The 19480-nt window shown below is 41.1% G+C and overlaps 1 protein-coding gene across 2 annotated transcripts in view; it reads left to right on the forward strand.

The window, feature by feature from the left end:
• Window positions 1-19480, forward strand: part of TMEM116 (transmembrane protein 116) — a 66050-nt gene that overhangs the window by 34758 nt on the left and 11812 nt on the right. For both annotated transcript variants that reach the window (XM_074297287.1, XM_074297286.1), the window contains exon 4: window positions 972-1103. In XM_074297287.1, the coding sequence (XP_074153388.1) occupies window positions 972-1103 (132 nt within the window). The remainder of the gene's footprint in view (window positions 1-971; window positions 1104-19480) is intronic.

Raw genomic sequence — 19480 nt, forward strand, 5'->3', positions numbered from 1 at the left:
ATCCTGCTGGTCATTTCTTATAGAATAATAATATTCCATAATATTCATATGCAAAAATTTATTCAGCCATTCTCCAATGGATGGGCATCCACTCAGTTTCCAGTTTTGTGGTATCTGAGAGTTGTCTTAATTTGCATTTCTCTGATTAATAATGACTTGGAGTATCTTTTCATATGGCTAGAAATAGTTTCAATTTCTTCATCTGAGAATCGTCTTGAACCCCAGTTTCTTTACCTCTTCTCTGTGTTAATTGGGGTCTTGCCTCCCATCTCTCAGATTTTACCCTCCTATCTAAGGATGCTTCCTCAAGTTCAGAGCTGATCATTTCATGCTCAATCAATTTTGATGCTTTCCCATAGTCTCTAGGATCAAAGATAACTTTTTCAGCTTAGTTATAAAGTTCTGACCAATATGGCCCCAAAGTCTCTCTGTAGCATCATTGTTTATTATTCCTCTTCTCTCACTCTAGCCATACTGGCCTTCTCCCTCTTTATTGCCCAGAGCACTGAATCTCCTCCCTGCTGCATTTGCACTAGCTGTGCTCCATGCTTGCAGTATCTTTGGACTTTGGAGCTTCTTTCTTCCTTTAACCTCATCTTCTGCAACTTTTGTTGATTCCCTCCAACTGCTAGTGTTCTCCCTGCCTAAACACCTTGTATTTTACTGCTTTGACTGTATTTATATTTATTCCCATTTTATCTGGACTGTATATTTTTACATATCTTTGTTGGAGATTCTTCTGTTCTTTGTTCTTCTGTTTCCAGAGCCTATTTGGTAGTAACTGCTTAATAAATACTTTTTGAATAATGGTTTGGTCCATTATGATGGATAATTGAATAATGGATGTGAGACCTCAAAGGTGAACTAATCCAATCCAAAACTTACTGGAAACCCTTCTGAGAAGGAAAACCTGAGAGGTTTTGGAAGCTTTTCCCTTACTGCATAAACACTACCTTCTTTTGTTTTGACAGGTGAGACCCCTTCTGTGCTTGAGTTTCTCGGACCTGCTTCTGGGGATGTGCTGGCTCCTGGGAGCTCTGTTGTATGGGACCCCAATGGCCAATGAGGACGTGATCTGTTATAACCTTCAAGCCACAGGTCAGGTGAGTCTCCCCAGGGGGCCACCAAGGCGGGATTTCCTGCCGGGTCAGGATGACGCCTTCCAGGGGGGCTCTCCCATTTGGATCTCAAAGCTCGTTCTCTTCTTTCTGGGCCCGGTCTACTCTTCACATCCATTTCTAATGGGGAAGAGGCCCCCACCGGGATAGCACTCTCATCCTGCCCAGCATTCTGTGCATGGCACAAATCTTTTTTGTGTCCAAGGCCTGTAGACTGAGGGTGTTAGACATGGATGATAAAGCTGAAGCTTTTAATAGCCAGCATCTCTATAGCATTTTAAAGTTTGCAAAGGATTTTACACAAGTAATATATTTCACGTGATCTCCACGATAACTTTGGGAGATGGGGAATGTTATAATTCCTACCTAAGCAAGGTTAGAACTCAAGTCTACCTTACTCCAAGTCCAGTGTTCTACCCCATGTGCTGGCAGGGGCCACTGAAGAAAGTCTGAAGTTGCAGCTAAGAGTTGGGTGGAAAACAGGGAAAATGTAAGGTCCCTAAAATTAAAAGGAAAAAAAGACAGAGACAAAGAGAGACAGACACAGAGACACAGGGTAGGGAGAGAGAAACAGAGAGAGATAGACACACACAATGAGAGAGACAGAGAGACAGAGAAACAGAAAGAGAGAGACAGAGGGAGAAAGAAAAAGAAAAGAGAAACAGAGACAGACACAAGGACATACAGAGAGTGGAGAGAGATAGTGAGAGGAGAGAAAAGAGAAAAAAGAGAAATAGAAAAAGAAAGAAAGAAAGAGAGGAGACGGATACAAAGAGAGATAGAAACAGAGAGACAGACACAGAGACATGGGGTGGGGAAAGAAAGAGAGACACAGAGAGGGGGGCAGAGACAGTGAGAGAGGGAGAGAGAGAAAAAAAGACAGATACAGAGGGAGGGAGAAGGATACAGAGAGGAGAGAGAGAGGGAGAGAGAGAAAGAGAGACAGAGAGAAAACTAGGAAGAAAAGTGGACAAGTGGCCAAGGCTTTACAGAGGGAAGGAAAATGAGTCACTGGATTGGATGATTCAAAGGACATCTGAAGAATAATAATGATGACAATAATAAGAGCTAACTTTTCCACAGCACCTACTATGTGCAGGGCACTGTGCTAAGCATTTTACAAATATCTTATCTGATCCCCACCACAACGCTATTATGATCTCCATTTTACAGATGAAGAAACTGAGGCAAACAGTGGTGAAGTGACTTTCCCAGTGACTTTCACACAGCTAGGAAGTATCCAAGGCCAGATTTGATTCTGGTCTTCCTGATACCAGGCTCAGTGCTCCCATCCAACCATTTCTTTAAATAACTAATAATGATAATAGCTAACATTTATGTAGCATTTACTATGTGCCTGTCACTGTGCTTTACAATTACAATCTCATCCAATCCTCACAAGAAGTCCTTCAAGGAAAGTGTTGCTATTGTCCCCATTTTACAGTTGAAGAAACTGAGGTTAAATGCCTTAGCCAGGGTCGCACAGGCCCAGGGCTGTATTCACGGAGGCTCCCACCTGCTTTGGGAGAGCCATTTTGATAGATTGGGAGGGTAACAGAAGCTTGGGGAAGAGCGTGGTCATGGAGCTCTGGAGGCCTTGGAGTAGATAATTCTTTTAAGAGACTGAGCAGAGAAGGGGGGAAGGGTCACTGATGGGTCCATTAATTATGGCTGAGCAGAGCAATTCAGAGTAGATGAGAGAGGGGAGCCCTGCCTGGGAAGAGCAGCCACACGGGGCCGGCTCACTGAGCTGGAAAACAGGAAAACAATCATTGTCCAAAGTCAGCATTCCCCGGAGGGGCGCAGATGGGGCAGACGAGGCCGCCGGGGTCCCTGGCCCGGCCACGTCCCAGAGCTGCTCTCCTCAGGCGGGAGGCTGAGGTCTGAGGGGCTTTCAGAGAGCAGGAGCCACGCTGGGCTCTGGGAATCAGAGCCACTGTCTCTGCCCTTCCTGAGCTTCCACTCTTTGGGGAGAGATGGTGTGTGCATAATAAATAGATACAACAAAATGGAAAGATGAATGGAGAGAGGGGCTGGCAGAGCTTCATGCAGGAAGAAGGCCGTGTCTGGGTGGATGCTGAAGGACGGGAGGGATCAAGGAGGTCAGGGCAGGGAGCAGGGGCGGTCCAGGCCCAGCAAGGCGCCAGAGCCCGCATGGGAGGGTTATGTTGGAGCAGTGACAAGAACTCATCTACATTGTAGAGGGAGAATAAAGAGGGGGAGGGAGACTGGGCCTGGGAGTTAGATGGAGGGGCCACCTGCCATCCCAGAGGCACTTTTGGCTGGAGAAGTGACCTGGGCAGAAACTCATTTGGGCTCTGAATGGAGGATGGAGCCCCAAGGGAAGCTGGGAGACCTAGAAGCTGAAGTGTGCTGAGGCCCCAAGCTGGGGAGGATCAGTGCTAAAACTGGCCAGTTAAATGTGGACACCAGCACTCATGTACTTCTTTTATAACCTATCTTTACTAAGGGCCCATGATGTACAGGCCCTGTGTCAGGGGCTAGAGTTTACCATAGGAAAATGAAAGACAGCCTGTGTCCTGCAGAGACAGAGAGAGACATACACAGAGGAGACAGAGAGAGACAGGGAGAGACAGAGAGAGACATAGAATCAGAGAGAGACAGAGACAGAGAGAGAAAAAGAGGAGGGAGGGAGGGAGACAGAGAGAGAGGGGGGGAGGAGAGGGGAGGGGAGGGGAGGGGAGGAGAGAGAGAGAGAGAGAGAGAGAGAGAGAGAGAGAGAGAGAGAGAGAGAGAGAGAGAGAGAGAAGAGAAGAGAAGAGAAGAGAAGAGAAGAGAAGAGAAGAGAAGAGAAGAGAAGAGGAGAGGAGAGGAGAGGAGAGGAGAGGAGAGAGAGGAGAGGAGAGGAGAGAGAGAGAGAGAAGAGAGAGAGAGAAAAAGAGAGAGAGAGAAAGAGAGAGAGAAGAGAAGAAAGAGAGAGAAGAGAAAGAGAAAGAGAGAGAGAGAAGAGAAGAGAAGAGAAAGAGAAGAGAGGAGAGGAGAGGAGGGAGGGGAGGGGAGGGGAGGAGAGAGAGAGAGAGAGAGAAAGAGAGAGAGAGAGAGAGAGACAGAGAGAGAGAGACAGAGAGAGAGGAGAGAGAGACAGAGAGAGAGAGACAGAGAGAGAGCAGAGAGAGACAGAGAGAGACAGAGAGAGAAGAGAGGAGAGAGAGAGAGAGAGAGAGGAGAGAGAGACGAGAGAGAAGAGAGAGAAGAAGAGAGAGGAGAGGAGAGGAGAGGAGAGGAGAGGAGAGGAGAGGAGGAGAGAGAGAGAGAGAGAGAGAGAGAGAGAGAGAGAGAGAGAGAGAGAGAGAGAGAGAACAAGAAGGAGAGACAGAAACAGAGACACAGAGAAAGAGACATACATAGATAAAAGAGACAGAGAGATACAGACAGACAGAAAGGAACACAGAAAGAGACAGAGACAGAGACAGAAACAGAGAGATAGAGAGGAGACTGAGGGGGATAGACAGAGAGAAAGAGAGCGACAGAGACAAATACACATACAGAGACAGAGACAGAGCTGGGCTGGCAGGATCAGGTGCCTGGGATGGCAGATAGCGGCTGAGCTGGTTTGAAGGAAGGCAGGGTTCCTCTGCATGGCCTTGGTCAGCATATGGGTCACTCGTCCCATGCCACGTCCAGGCTTGATTTGAGAATCCCACCAGTAGCAGCGCTCAAAGCAGCAAAGCAGCTTCATCATGATAGAATCTGTAGCCTCTGGCAGGGCTAGTTCTGGCTGTGAGAGCCAGTTGTTAAATTTTCCGTGTGAGAACTGAGGACTTGGAAGTCGGCCAGTGCTACAAATTAAGGTTTGATTTCCTGTGTTGTTGATTTGTCTAGGTTGAAAATAATGGAGAAAATATGAAAAAGAGAGATTAAACTTCATAGTGGGCTCTGTTACCACTTTTTTCCCCCTTGGAAAGTAGGCCATTAAACATTGACCAGCACAAGAACACTGAGTATGGAGTCAGGAAGCTCTGAGTTCAGATTTGGTCCTAGAAACTTCCTAATCACGTGATCCTGGGCAATTTACTAAATTTGTCTGCCTCGGTTTCCTCACGTGTAAAATGAGGATTATAAAACCGGAGCACCTCCCTTACAGGGTTGTTTTGAGAATCAAATGAAATAATAATTGTCAAGTGCTTAGCATTGGGCCTGGCACATTGGCACCCTGGCCAGCAGTAGGTAAATGTTAGCTATTTTGCTCCTGCCTCAAGAGTTAGGAGCTCACCTAAGCCTCCCAAGACAATTAGGAATCTGGCTTATTTTAAAAGATCTTATTGCGCAATCATTTCAGTCATGTCCAACACTCCCTTTGGGGTTTTCTTGGAAAAGATAGTAAAGCAATTTGCCATTTCCTTCTCTAGCTCATTTTACAGATGAGGAAACTGAGGCACACAGGGTTAAGTGACTTGACCAGGGTCACATAGCTAGAAACTATCAGAGGCTAGATTTGAATCCAGGTGTTCCTGACTGCGGACTTGATGCGCTACCCATTGGGCTGTCTAGCTGATTAAGATAAGGGTATGGAATACCTCTCTTTCAAAGAGATAGTGTGAGGATAGAAATCATAAGATTAAGTAATTTATTGCATAGATGGGGTAAATGAGTGTGAGAAATGAAAGATAACCAAAATCTTATTTATTTCCTTTTTTAATCATTTTAATAATATTTTTCCCAACTTCATGCAAAGATAGTTTTTTCAACACTCACCTCTGCAAAACCTTGTGTTCCACATTTTTCTTCCTCTCCCTTTCCCTCCCCCTCCCTTAGACTGCAGGCGATCCAATATAAGGAATAGTCAAAAATTTAAAAAAAAAAAATCTTAAAAATTGTTTTTCCACGTAATTGGCAAAATTAAATATGTTAAAAAGAGAAATAGTATAAAAGAAAACTGGAAATTGTAAATTAAAAAATAGTAATATAATCCAGCTTCCACCAGAAAAATACATATTTTAAAAATTTAAAGATGACACGAAGGTAGCAAGTTTAGATAATGGTTCATTTAATAAATTGGAGAAATTTAGAAGGGAGGAGGATTTTGACAGAAATAGAAATTCTACTTAGCTCATGTTGAACTTTAGACACCTGCGGGATAAGATCCAGTTCAAAATGTCCAGAAGGTGATTGGTGATTCAAGAGCTCAGGAGAAAGACAAGGACTGGCTATAGAGAGCTGGGAGTCACTTGCATAGAAATAGTTATAGCACCCATGGGGAGTTAGCAAGAGGCTTCAAAAGGAAAGAAAAGAGGGTCCACGAAGGAGGCCCCAAGGGCCCGGGCTTGGCTCTGTGGAAACAAATACACAAAAAATAAAACCTTCGTTATAGCTAATTTGTCTTTTCTTCCCTTAAAAAGGGAACAACGGGGGCAGCTAGGTGGTGCAGTGGATAGAGCCCCAGCCCTGAAGTTAGGAGGACTTGAGTTCAAATCTGGCCTCAGACAATTAATATTTCTTGGCTGTGTGACCCTGGGCAAGTCACTTAACCCCAATTGCCTCAGCATAAATAAATAAATAAACAAACAAATAAATAAAAGTGAACAATTAAACATAAGCTCAGTTCTTTAAAATTTGATATTTATGTGTTCCCTTATGGTCTGGCTGCATTAGTTGCCTGATTCCACCATACTCTGTGGGAAAAATGTGCATCCTATAACCGGGCAGGATTTTCATTTCTTTCTGTCCATTTCCTTGAATATTGAGGCTTTTCCTTCCCCCATAAAAACTTGAGAGACATTTGGGGTTAAGTGACTAAGATAGCTAGTAAGTGTCTAGAGTCTGAGGCTGGATTTGAATTCAAGTTTTCCTAACTCCAGGGCTGGTGCTCTATCCATTGCTTCCCCTAAGACATTTTAAGAAATTCTATTAATTTTGCAGGTAGCTAGTACTGTGGATAGAGCCCCAGGCTTGGAGTCAGAAATATTCATTTTCCTAATACCTATTAATTGAATGACCCTAGGCAAGTTACTTTACCCTATTTGCCTCAGTTTCCCCATCTGTAAAATGATATGGAGAGGGAAGTGGCCAACTATATCCTGCCAGAAAAACCCCAAATGGGGTCAGAAAGAGTTAGACATGACTGAAATGATGAATAACAACAATCAGTTTATGTCATGTGGAAGAGGGATTATTTGGCTTGGCTCCAGCGGGATGGATGGGAAGTATATAAAGGCAAACTTGAGCTTAATGGCAGAAAGAAACTTCCTGACCAAGAGTTATCCCCATGTGGTGTGGGCTGCCCTCCAGAGCTAAGAGACGCCCCTTTCCTGGAAGCCTTTGAGTGGATGGCTAACTTAGAATCATAGACTCCAAATCCAGAACTTGAGGGGACCCAGAAGCATCCCCCCACCTTTTTTTTTTAAACAGATGAAGAAACTAAGGGCCAGAGAAGTCCTAGCACCAAAGGTTTATAATTCTGATAAGGAAAGGATTCTTAGAGGTCCCCTAGTCCACCACCTCATTTTACAGGTGAGAAAACTAAGGTTCAAGGATGTTACTTGTTTGGGACATCCTAATGGGTTGGATGATCCCTATCAGCTCTAGGATTATGATCTTTTTCCAAGGCATCAGTTTCTTCATTTGTAAAATGAATCAGATGGCTTCTAAAGTCCCTTCGTTTAGAGATTCTGGGGCTCCATTGCCTTTTGAGGTGAGGGGGAAGATGGGGAAGAAGAACGGTTAGGCAAAGAATGGTCCAGAAAACTGACAATTTTAGTTTTAAAACTGAACCCCAGAGAAAGTTCTTGGATGGAATCCTGAAAGTTACCCAACTGCCGGGGAGGCTCAAATGAGGCAGAATGACCCCAGAGCCCTGGCAAAGTTTGGATAGCCTCCCTGCCTCCAGGCCAGCCCTCACTGCTCTTGAGAAGAAATAGGGCTGACTCACCCAGCTCCTTGTTTCTACAAGTGGATGGTGGAGAGGTCCTCGACCTGGAGGCAGCAGAAGATCCTCTTAAACCAAAATGTCCTGCATTTAGGGAAGGTTTTGAACATCAGTACCACCTCTCTGTAGCTCTATGATCTTCTGTTTGCCTCAGTTTCCTCATCTGGAAAATAGCAACAATAGTACCTACCTCCCAGAGGTTCTGGGTTGTCAGGAGAATAAGATGAGATAATATTTTTAAAAATACTGCAAATCTTCAAATATTATCTAAATGTGATTTTGTGGTGGAGTCCCGTCTGACTCCCTCTGACACTTTCTTGGCAGACATTAGAGCAGTTTGCCATTTCCTTCTCCAGTTCATTCTACAGATGGGGAAACTGAGGCAAACAGGGCGAAGTGACTTCCCTAGAGTCTGTGTCTTGAGGCTGGATTTGAATTTAGAGCTTTCTGATTCCAAGCCCAATACTTTATCCACTGCGCCATCTAGTTGTCCATAGTAGGGTTTATGGAACTTTTTTTTTTTTTTTTAAATTTTCCCAAATACATGTAAAGATAGTTTCCAACATTCATTTTTTGGTAAGATCTTGAGTTCCAATTTTTTTCTTCCTCCCTCTCTTGAGCAGTCTGATATGTACAATCCTTTTAAGTAAACTTCCATATTTCTCATGTTTTATAAGAAAAAGCAAACAAAAAGCTTAAAATTCCATGCTCTGAACCACATTCAGCCTCCATGGTTCTCTCTGTGGATGCGGATGGCGCTTTCCACCCCAAGTCTATTGGAATTGCCTTGGATCACGGCATTGCTGAGAGAGCCAAGTCTAGCATAGTTGATCATCACATAATCTGGCTATTACTGTGTACAATGTTCTGGTTCTGCTCACCTCCCTCAGCATCCGGTGAATGTTTTTTTTTTTTAAGATTAGTACTTGAAGGCAGTAAGGAAGACACAGGTGATACATAAAGGTTGAAGATTTTGGGGTCAGGGGTGGAAGAATTGGGAACACAATCTGCTGGAAAAGATAGGAAGGGATAGGATTTAATACACATATAGGAGGCCACTTCCTTGTCAAAGAGAAGGTAGAGGCCCAAGAGAGTGAGAGACAATGTCAAGAGACTTTAAGATGAAGGGAATGAGGTGAACGGGAGATAGAGAAGTCACTGAACCTCCATTTCCTTCAAGTGTAGAAAGAGAAGATTAGGCCAGCTGATATCTAAGATTCATGTTTCTATGTCCCAGGGTCTCAGTTTCCCCATCTGTACAAGGCGAATAAGAACAGCACCGGCCTCACAGGATGACTGAGGATCAAATAAGATGTCATGTGCAAAGTCCTATATAAATCTAAGCTATTATTTTTGTAACTAAAGGAACTTGGTCATTCAGTGTCTCATTTTGTAAATAGAGAAACTGAGGACCAAGAAGTAAAATGAGTTCTCCAAAGGCCTATGTCTAATAAGTGGCAGAGCTAGGATTTGAAACCCATTGCTCTTTTAAAAAATAATAATAACTTTTTTATTTTTCAAAATACATGCAAAGATAGTTTTCAACATTCATCCTTGCAAAACTTTGTGTTCCAAATTTTTCTGCTTCCTCTTCCTTCCCCCGGTGAGCAAGTAATCCAATACAGGTTAACTATGTGCAATTTTTCTAAACATATTTCCACATTTATTACGTAGCTTTTTATTTTTCAAAATACATGCAAAGATAGTTTCCAGCCTTTACTCTTGCAAAACCTTGTGTTCCATATTTTTCTCCTTCTCTCCTCCCTTCCTTAGATATCAAGAAACAATATAGGTTAAATATGTGCAATTCTTCTAAACATATTTCCACATTTATCATGTAACTTTTTATGTTCAAAATACAAGCATTCATCCTTGCAAAACCTTGTATTCCATGTTTTTTCCCTCTCTTCCTTTTCCCTTTCTCCCCTAGACAGCAAGTAATCCAATATAGGTTAACTATGTGCAATTCTTCTAAACATATTTCTACATTTATTATGTCGCTTTTTATTTTTCAAAATACATGCAAGGATAGTTTTCAGCATTCACTCTTGCAAAACCTTGTGGTCCATATTTTTCTCCTTCCCTCCCCCTCCCCCTAAACAGCAAGCAATCCAATATAGGTTAGATCCGTGCAATTCTTCTACCATATTTCCACATTTCCACATTTATCATGCAGCATAAGAAAAAAATCAGGTCATCCTTTCTCTGTCTGTGACACTAGCCTGCCTCCCTTAGAGTATCATTAGATATGAGGATGTGTCACTCAGTAAACTTGTTATTTCCTTTCCTAAGGTTCCAAAAAAGAATAACTTCTCATCTCATGACATCTCAACTTGAACGCCAGATACTAACTTTTGTGGTTTTACAAGTACAAGATGGAAGAGGTTATGGTTAGATCATGGTTAATTTTGAAAAAGATCTGGGGTTTTCAGTGAACTACAAGGTGAACATGAGTGAACAGCATGATGTGGCAGTTGGTACAGTCTTGGTCTGAATTGAGAGAAGATAAACCCCTGCAGGGGGAATTGGGAAGATTCACCTTCCTGAGTTCAATTCTGGCCTTTGACACTTATTAATTTGTGACCCTGAACAAGCCACTTAGTCTATTTGCCTCAGTTTCCTCATCTGTAAAATGAATTGGAGGAAGAAATGGCAAGCCACTCCAGTATCTTTGCCAAAATACCCCCCACTAAACTACCAAATGGGGTCATGGAGAGTTGGATATGACTGAAAAACAACTGAACAATAAATAACACAACAATATCAGTCCCTCTGCATTTTGTCCTCCTCAGACCTCATCCAGAGTATTGTGTTCAGCTCTGAGAACTATGATTTAAGAGAAACATAAGTTGAAGAACATCCCCAAGAGGGGATGGCCAAGAGTTTTGAAACTTTGTCATTTGAGGATTAGATAAAGGAAAATTACTCTGGAGAAGAAAAGACTGAGAGGGCCTAGGCTGGCAGTGTCTGAGCCCTGGGAAAGACCCCATTTGGGAAGACCAAGTTTCCCCCCTGCATCCTGGGCCATCGCCAGTTGTCTTACTTTTGTCTTGCCACTGGACTTGGCTGACTCTGGAGATCGGGGTGAGCCTGATGACTGCAGCTCTGTTTCACTTGAATCCAGTTCACCAGCAAGTCAAAATGTTCTCTCGTGATGTCCTCCCTCCTCTTCAAAAATGAAGCTCAATAACAATAACAACATGGAGGAGAAATTAGACTTTTCTATTTGCAACGGGTAGGACAGGGATCAGTGGGTAGAAACTGTGAGGAGTTCTTTTAGGCTGGATATCAGGAAAAATTTCCCAACAATTAAGAGCTGTGCTTCAAGAGGGGATCAATTCCTCCTTCTTGTACAACTTGAAGTAGAGGCTAGCTGTCTCATTGTGAGCCATGTTACAGTGGGGACTCTGCTTATGGCTTACTGAGGTCAAGACATCACTCAAACTCTGATTCTTCTCTAGGATGGTTTCTTTGCAGTGTGTCTATTGAGAAGAGTTGGATTAAGGGTCAAGGTTCTGTCTCAAGAATCTGGAATTCTAAGACATTTACTCTCCTTTTCCATTTTGCTCAAGGCTTTTTTTTTCCCTTTTCTTTTCATTTCTTTTCTTTTTGTTTCTTTTTTTTCTTTTCTTTTCTTTCTTTCCTTTCCTTTCCTTTCCTTTCCTTTTCTTTTCTTTTCTTTTCTTTTCTTTTTTCTTTTCTTTTCTTTTCTTTTCTTTTCTTTTCTTTTCTTTTCTTTTCTTTTCTTTTCTTTTCTTTTCTTTTCTTTTCTTTTCTTTTCTTTTCTTTTCTTTCTTTTCTTTTCTTAGTTAAATGACTTGCCAAGGGTCACAGAGCTAGAAAGTGTTAAGTGTCTTCAATCAAATTTGAACTCAGATCCTCCTGACTTCAGGGTTGGTGCTTTATCCATTGCACCACCCAGCTGTCCTCAAAGCTTTTTTTGAAAGGGGAAACTTTTTACCTTGGGGAAGTGGATAAATCTTTATTTTTTTTTTTTTTATGCTGTAATCATTTCTTTATGGAAATTTTTTTTGTTTAAATTTTATTTATTTATAATTTTTTGACATTATATATGCATGAGTAATTTTTAAAAATAACATTATCACTTGTATTAATTTTTCCAAATTATCCCTTCCCTTCCTCCACTCCCTCCCCCCAATGACAGGCAATCCCATACATTTTACATATGTTACAATATAACCTAGATACAATACATGTGTGTAAATACCATTTTCTTGTTGCACATTGAATATTAGATTGGAAATGGATAAATCTGACTAGGACTGCTCTCTTTCTGCTTTTTCATTGTCTGAATCATGGCTTCTAATCCCTCATTCAACTGAAACTCTGATCTTGAAAGTTTACCAATTATCCATGCATCACCAGACTCAGTAGTCTTTTCTCAATCCTCACTTTTCCTGATCTCTCTACAGCCTTTGGAACTATAATCCCCTTTTCTTGCTACTTTTTTCTCTCCAGGTTTCCCTGACAACATACTCTCTTGATTCTCTTCCTATCTCTAGGAAGATCTAACCATCTCCTTTGCTAAATCTTCATTCTGTGATCACTGATAGGGAGTGTCCTCCAAGGCACTGTTCTCCCTCTATTCCATTTTGCTTCCTGACCTCATCAGTTCTTATAGATTCAATGAACATCTGTATACCGATGTTTCCCAGCCCTAACTTGTTTCCTGACATCCGGCCTTCTGCCTCTTGGAGACCTCAAACATCTTAAATTCAACATCTCCAAAACTAAGCTTGCTATTTTTTCCCCACTTCCTTCCTGACTTCCATATTAGAGAACTCCCAATCTTCCCAGTTACCCAAACTTCAATCTAGGTGTCATATTCTCCTCCTCATTCTCTCTTACCACACCCCCATCCAATCAGTTGCCATGTCTTGTTGGTTTTGCTTCTGTAATATCCCCTTTCGCTCTGGGATGCTTACCACCTTCCTGGTACAGCCCCTTATCATCTCATAACTGGACTATGGCCACCAGCTGGTAGTTGGTCTTCTTGCCTCAAGTCTCTGCCACTCCAGTTCTTTCATTTAGCTGATCTTCCTAAAGTGAAAATCTGACCCAAACACTCCCTATTCAATCAGCTCCAGTAGCTCCTTATTGTCTCTTGGATCAAATATAAAAGCCTTGGTTTGGCATTCAAAGTCCTTAGCAATATGGCCTCCACTTTCCCAGACTTCCTGCTCTCTCCCTTTTTCTGACTTACTTCAAGTTCCAGTTAAAGTTTTGCCTTCTGAAAGAAGTTTTTCATAATCCTCTTTAATCTTATTGCATTCCCCTCAAATTTATTCTGTATATAGCTTATTCATATGATTGTTTTCCTTCTGTCTCCCTCATTAGATGGGGAGTTTCCTGAGAACAGGATTATTTTCTTCTTTTGTATTTCCCCCACTTACCTGACTTTTGAAAATGCTTGTTGACTTGACTTACCTGTTTTTCCTACATTATCCTAGCATTGCCTGCTCCTATCCCATGACATCTTTGCCCGGTATCCTGACTCCAGGGCTTTAGTTCTACTAAGTACCACGATACCTCCTGGAAAACCTACCATCGGTCATTTCCTGACAAAGGGTTCACTTGGCAAGTCACCACCAAAGTAACTTTATCTGATTTCTAGTTTGAGACTCAGAGATCACTGTGAGTTCAGCTGACTGCCCAATAAGCTGATCAGCGATCAGAGTGTGACAGTGTAATACAGAGGAAGAGAGAAGGACCTAGAGTTCAAGTGCTACTTCTGCCTCTTAGTGACATTAGAGAAGTCACTTCATCTCTATGGCCTCAGTTTCCCCATCTGTAAAACAAGGGGATTGGACAAGATGGCCTCCTTTCCAGTTCTAAATTTATGATCCTATGATGTGTGCGTGACATCTGCATTGGAAAATTCTGCTGGGACCATCTGGCTCTGACAGATTCGTTCTGATTAATCCTCCTAGCCATTGCTATTCCTGGATTCTCCGATGGTGTAGCTCTGTGTTAATCAAAACCTTTTGTACTCTCGGTCAAAACTGGGGGGCCTCAAGCTTTGTAGAGCTTGATCTAGTCCCTGGAATTATAGTCAAACTACTATAGTAGAACTAGGACTGGGGGATGCTGCTAGGATGAGAAGAGGGAGCAGGTAAGAGAAGAGTCTTGTTTTGGGCTTCCAAAATCTCACTGTGAGGAATCCCAGGATTTGTCCTTCTGTAGCTAAGCTAAGTTGGAATGTGGATGCCCCAGGGAGACAAGGTATGAAGAAATAGCAATGTATTCTTTCTTTCTTTCTTTTTTTTTTAAATATAGTTTGACCCCCTCCAAATATGAAGAAATAGCATTGCATTCTTTCTTTTTTAAAAAAAATATTGTTTGACCCTCTCCAAATACATGTAAAGAGAGTTTGCAACATTTTGCAAAACTTTGTGTTCCAAATTTTTCTTCCTCCCTCCCTCTCCCAACCCCTTCTCATAGACATCAAGCAATATAATATAGGTTAAACATGTGTAATTCTTCTAAACATATTTCTGTATTCTATATATCAGATCAAAAGATGAAAGGAAAAAAAAAGCAAACAAACAACAACAAAGTGAAAATACTATGCTTTGATCCACATTCGGTCACCATAGTTCTCTCTCCGGATACAGATGGCTCTCTCCATCTTGGAATTGCCTTGAATCACCTCATTGTTGAAAAGAGCCATGTCTATCAGAATTGATCTTCACCTAATCTTCTTGTTGTGTGAAATGTTTTCTTGATTCTACTCATTTCACTTAGCTTTCATGTTCATGCAAGTCTTTCCAGCCTTTCTGAAATCAGTGTGCTCATCATTTCTTTGTTTTTTTCCCCAGTTGTTTTAACTTTTTTTTAAAATAAAGCCTTTTATTTTCAAAACATATGCATAGATAATTTTCAACATTCACCCTTGCAAAATCTTATGTTCCAATTTTTTTCTCCTTATCTTCCCCCATCTCCTCCTCTAGACAGCAAGTAGTCCAATATTTATTAAACATACTCAATTCTATACATATTTCTGCATTTATCGTGTTGAACAAGAACAATCAGATCAAAAAGTAAAAAATGAGAAAGAAAATAAAATGCAAGCAAACAACAACAACAAAAAGTAAAAATACTAGGTTGATTTACATTCAGTCCCCATAGTCCTCTCTCTGGGTGCAGATGGCTCTCTTCATCACAAGATCATTGGAACTGGCTGAGTCATCTCATTGTTAAAAAGAGTCACATCCATCACAGTTCATGTGTCTCTTTAGGCCTTTCTGAAATCATCCTGCTGATCATTTCTTATAGAACAATAATATTCCATAACTTATTCAGCCATTCTCCATATGATGGGCAGCCACTCAGTTTCCAGTTTCTTGCCACTGCAAAAAGAGCTGCCATAAACATTTTTGCACATGTAGGTCCTGTTTTCTCTTTTATGATCTCTTTGGGAAACAGACCTAGTAGAGACACTGCTGGATCAAAGGGTATGTACAGTTTGATAACCTTTTGAGCATAGTTCCAAATGTTGGATCACAACTCTACGGACAATACCTTAATGTTCTAATTTTTCCGCATCCCCTCCAGCATTTATCATTACCTTTTCCAGTCATCTTAGCCAATCTGAGAGATATGAAATGATATCTCAGTTGTCTTAATTTGCATTTCCCTGATCAACAGTGATTTAGAGCATTTTTTCATATGACTAGAAATCACTTTAATTACATCATCTGAAAATTATCTGTTCATATCATTTGACCATTTATCAATTGAAGAATGGCTTATATTCTTATAAATTTGAGTCAGTTTTCTATATATTTTAGAAATGAGGCCTTTATCAGAAACACTGGATGTAAAAAAATTTCCCAGCTTTCATAGAATATTTTCTTTCTCAAAGTAGGGCCTTTGTTGACTCAGAGCTGTTTACTTTGAGGATTGGATGAAACATATGCAGACTTCCTTTCTTTACATCACTTGGCAAAGTGTTTTACATGTATTACATCATCTGAACCTCCCAGTGCCATGAAGTGCTTATAAAAATAAGAATTGGATTTATGACCTCATTGATCTAGAACTCCCAAATGAAGAAACTCCTTCTACCAATACAGGTAGTCACCTTCTATGTGGTTTATGACTTCCTCTTGTAGCTTCCCTATTATCTTCATTTTTTTCAGATGAGGAAGTTGAGGCAGAGAAATGTAATGACTTAGGTTTGTTGAGTGGTGTGGTGGACAAAGCACTGGCTCTGAATTCAGAGTAACTGGTTTTAGATCTAAGCTGATGGGAAACCTGATGGCCAGACTCACTAGTCAGCATCTGAGGCTAGATTGGTAGGTCTTCCTGATTCCAGGTCCAGTACTCTATTCACTACACCACCCACTGCCCACAGATGCCTGGTCATCATTCTAGACCATTCTTCCCCACCTCCCTTCACAGACAATGAAACTGAGACCCAGAGAAATTGAGTTTCTTGTACAAGATCATAGATGGTAAAGGGCAAGAGTCTGAGAGCTTGGTAGTCTGGACCAGAAGCCGGCAAAGGAAGAAGACTGCACCTGGGGAAAGCATCTGTCCCATGGACATATAATCACAGTATGCTCTTGTATCTATTAGCCAATCATGTGATCATAAAGATCTGATGTGCTCCAGGGAATCATTTATGAAAATCTGTCAGCTTCAGTTTCAGTCAGTCAACAAGCATTTATTAAGCACCTACTGTGTGCCAAGCTTAGGTTGTTATTATTGTTTGTCCTTTGTTCTTGAGGAAGACCATGACATCAGGAAGGTGACTTGCATGACTTGCAGGTGAATTGGATTTGAGTGAGGGGGAGGGCTGTGCAAGGTCACCAGCATCACTTTCCCCTCCAGAGCAATCTGGTCCAGTGGCCAGAGATAGATCAGGACCACTGGAGGTGGCCCTGGATGTAGCGGAGAAGCTTGGCATTTTTAGCTAAGCCCTAGGAATACAAAGACAAAAGCCCAGTTCCTACTCTCAAGAAGCTCACAATCTAATGGAGGAAGTCAACATGTAAACAAATATATACAAACTTTCTATAGGATAAAGAGGAAATAATCATCAGAGGGAAGGCACTCGAATTAAGAAGGGTTGGGGAAGGCTTCCTGTAGAGAGTAAGATTTTAGCTGGGACTTCAAAGAACCCAGGGAAGCCAGGAGATGGAGATGAAGAGGAATTTGATGGACGGCCAGAGAAAATGCCCAGATTGGAGAGATGTAGTGTTCTGCGTAAGGGATAGCAAGGAAACCAGTGTCACTGGATGGTTGAATTGCTGTGTAGAACATTGGCATAAAGATTTTTTTTAACTTTTAAAATTTATTTTTATTATTAATTTATTTACTTGCTTATTTATTTTTCCCAGATAAATTTTAAAACAACATTTTTTGTTATAGATGTACATTCATTTTTAAAAATATATTTCTTTATGAATTATGTTGGGAGAGAAAAATCAGAACAAAAGGAACAAACCACAATTAAAAAAAACAAGAAAAAAATGAACATAGTATGTATTGATTTATATTCAGTCTTTATAGTTCTCTCTCTGGATGCAGATGGTGTTTTCCATCCAAAGTTTATTGGGTTTGGAATAAAGTTTTTTAAAAGATGAGAAAGTATAGAGACAGCGAGGAGATTCAGTGGATAGAGTGCCAAGTCTAGAGACAAGAAGAGCAGAGTTCATATAGGGCTCAGACATTTCTTGCTGTGTGACTCTGGGCAAGTCATTTAACTTTGCCTCCTTTTCCTCATCTGTAAAATGAGCTGGAGAAGGAAATGACAAACCACTCCTGTATCTTTGCCAAGAGAAGTTCAAATGGGATCATGAGGAGTCAGATAAAAGTCAGAAATGACTGAACAACAGCCTCTTTTATCTGGATCATGGCAATCTCTTCCTCCTTGGTCTTTTTGGCTCAAGTTTCTGCCTACTCTCACCCATCCTCAACACAAATCACCAGAATGGTTCATTGTCCATTCTGGGACGCTGCCTGAATGCGCCTCCCAGTTGTGATTGTTACTTCTTCAACCTGAAACATATTTGCCAATATAATGACTTCCCTATGTCCCCATTCTTTGCCCATCATCACTCTGAAGTCATATCAACCAACTTTCTCAGAAGGATCATGGGAACAACATCATAGAATCTCTCTGCTTCTTCATCCTTTGCTAGGGATGGGATGGAAGACTCATGAGTTTGTTTAAGATGATTTCTTTGCCATTAGCCTTATAAATATTTACAAGGTGACCTTGCTTCATGTAGTTTATTATATTCCCCCCAAATCCTAGATCCTCCAACTCACTTTTTAAATGGATACTTTTTGTTTGTACATCACCTTTAATTAGAGCACTGGGTCTAACATCAGGAAGATTTATCATTCTGAGTTCAAGTCTAGCCTCAGACACTAATGAGCTGTGTGACCCTGGGCATGTCACTTTACCCTGTTTGCCTCAATTTCCCTCTCTTTAAAATGAGCGGAGAAGGAAATGACAAGCCATTCAGTATCTTTGTCAAGGAAATCCCAAATTGGATCATGAAGAGTCAAAGGAGACTGAAAAATGAATGAACAGCAACAAATAATTCTCACTCTACCTCTCTCCTCCCTATGCAATGAGCCACCTCTTATAAGAAAAGATGAAAAAAGAAAATGAAAATACTGTTCAAGAGAACACTACGTTTGATAGTATATGCAGAGTTCTACACTCATAGCCCTTCATCTCTGCAAAGAAGGGAACAGAATATATTTTCTCACTTCTCTGTTGTCCACCTTGGTCATTATAATTCCACAATAGTCACTCTCTCAATCATATTTATGGGCTCTTGAGAAACTCACTATTTAGAGGGGAAAAACTTCTAAAAATTTTTGTTGTTGTTTTAAAATATGAAAATCTCCCCCCTCTTTTTTTTTTTTAATCTGGATCTGCAAGTCTCAGAATATTGGTTTTAATTCTGGGGATAGCATTAAAGAAGAAAATTCAGCACTACCTTCAGAGTCAGGAATCTCTGACACATACTGGCTGTGTGACTGTGGGCATATAATTTGCTTCCCTAAATCTCAGTATCTTTATCTCTAAAATGAGGGAGTTGGATGAGATGATCTCTAAATCAGACAGGTGTAAGGTCCCCTTCAGTTTTCCTAAGATGTGATCTGCATTGGTGGATTTTTTTCCACACTGGGAGGTCTTTACACTGATAAAATCACAAATCCAGACTCTATTGCCCACCACTTCTCGCTCTCTCCAAAACTGACAAATTGGAGCATGACTAGGCCTAGAAACCATTATCTGATAAAAGTTGAAGAAACTAGAGCTGTCTGAAGGGAGAAGAGAACATTTAAGGTGCACACAAAGGGATTTTATCCAAGAGAGAAAACACTGTCCCTGTAGCTGTGGAGGGAAGAACTAGACTCAATGATTGAAAATTATAGAGAAGGAGAATTTTATTAAGGGCTAGAAAGAACTTGAGTTGGAAGGAGTTGA

The sequence above is a fragment of the Sminthopsis crassicaudata genome, chromosome 1 (assembly GCF_048593235.1).
Source record: "Sminthopsis crassicaudata isolate SCR6 chromosome 1, ASM4859323v1, whole genome shotgun sequence".
In the NCBI taxonomy this organism is placed as follows: Eukaryota; Metazoa; Chordata; class Mammalia; order Dasyuromorphia; family Dasyuridae; genus Sminthopsis; species Sminthopsis crassicaudata.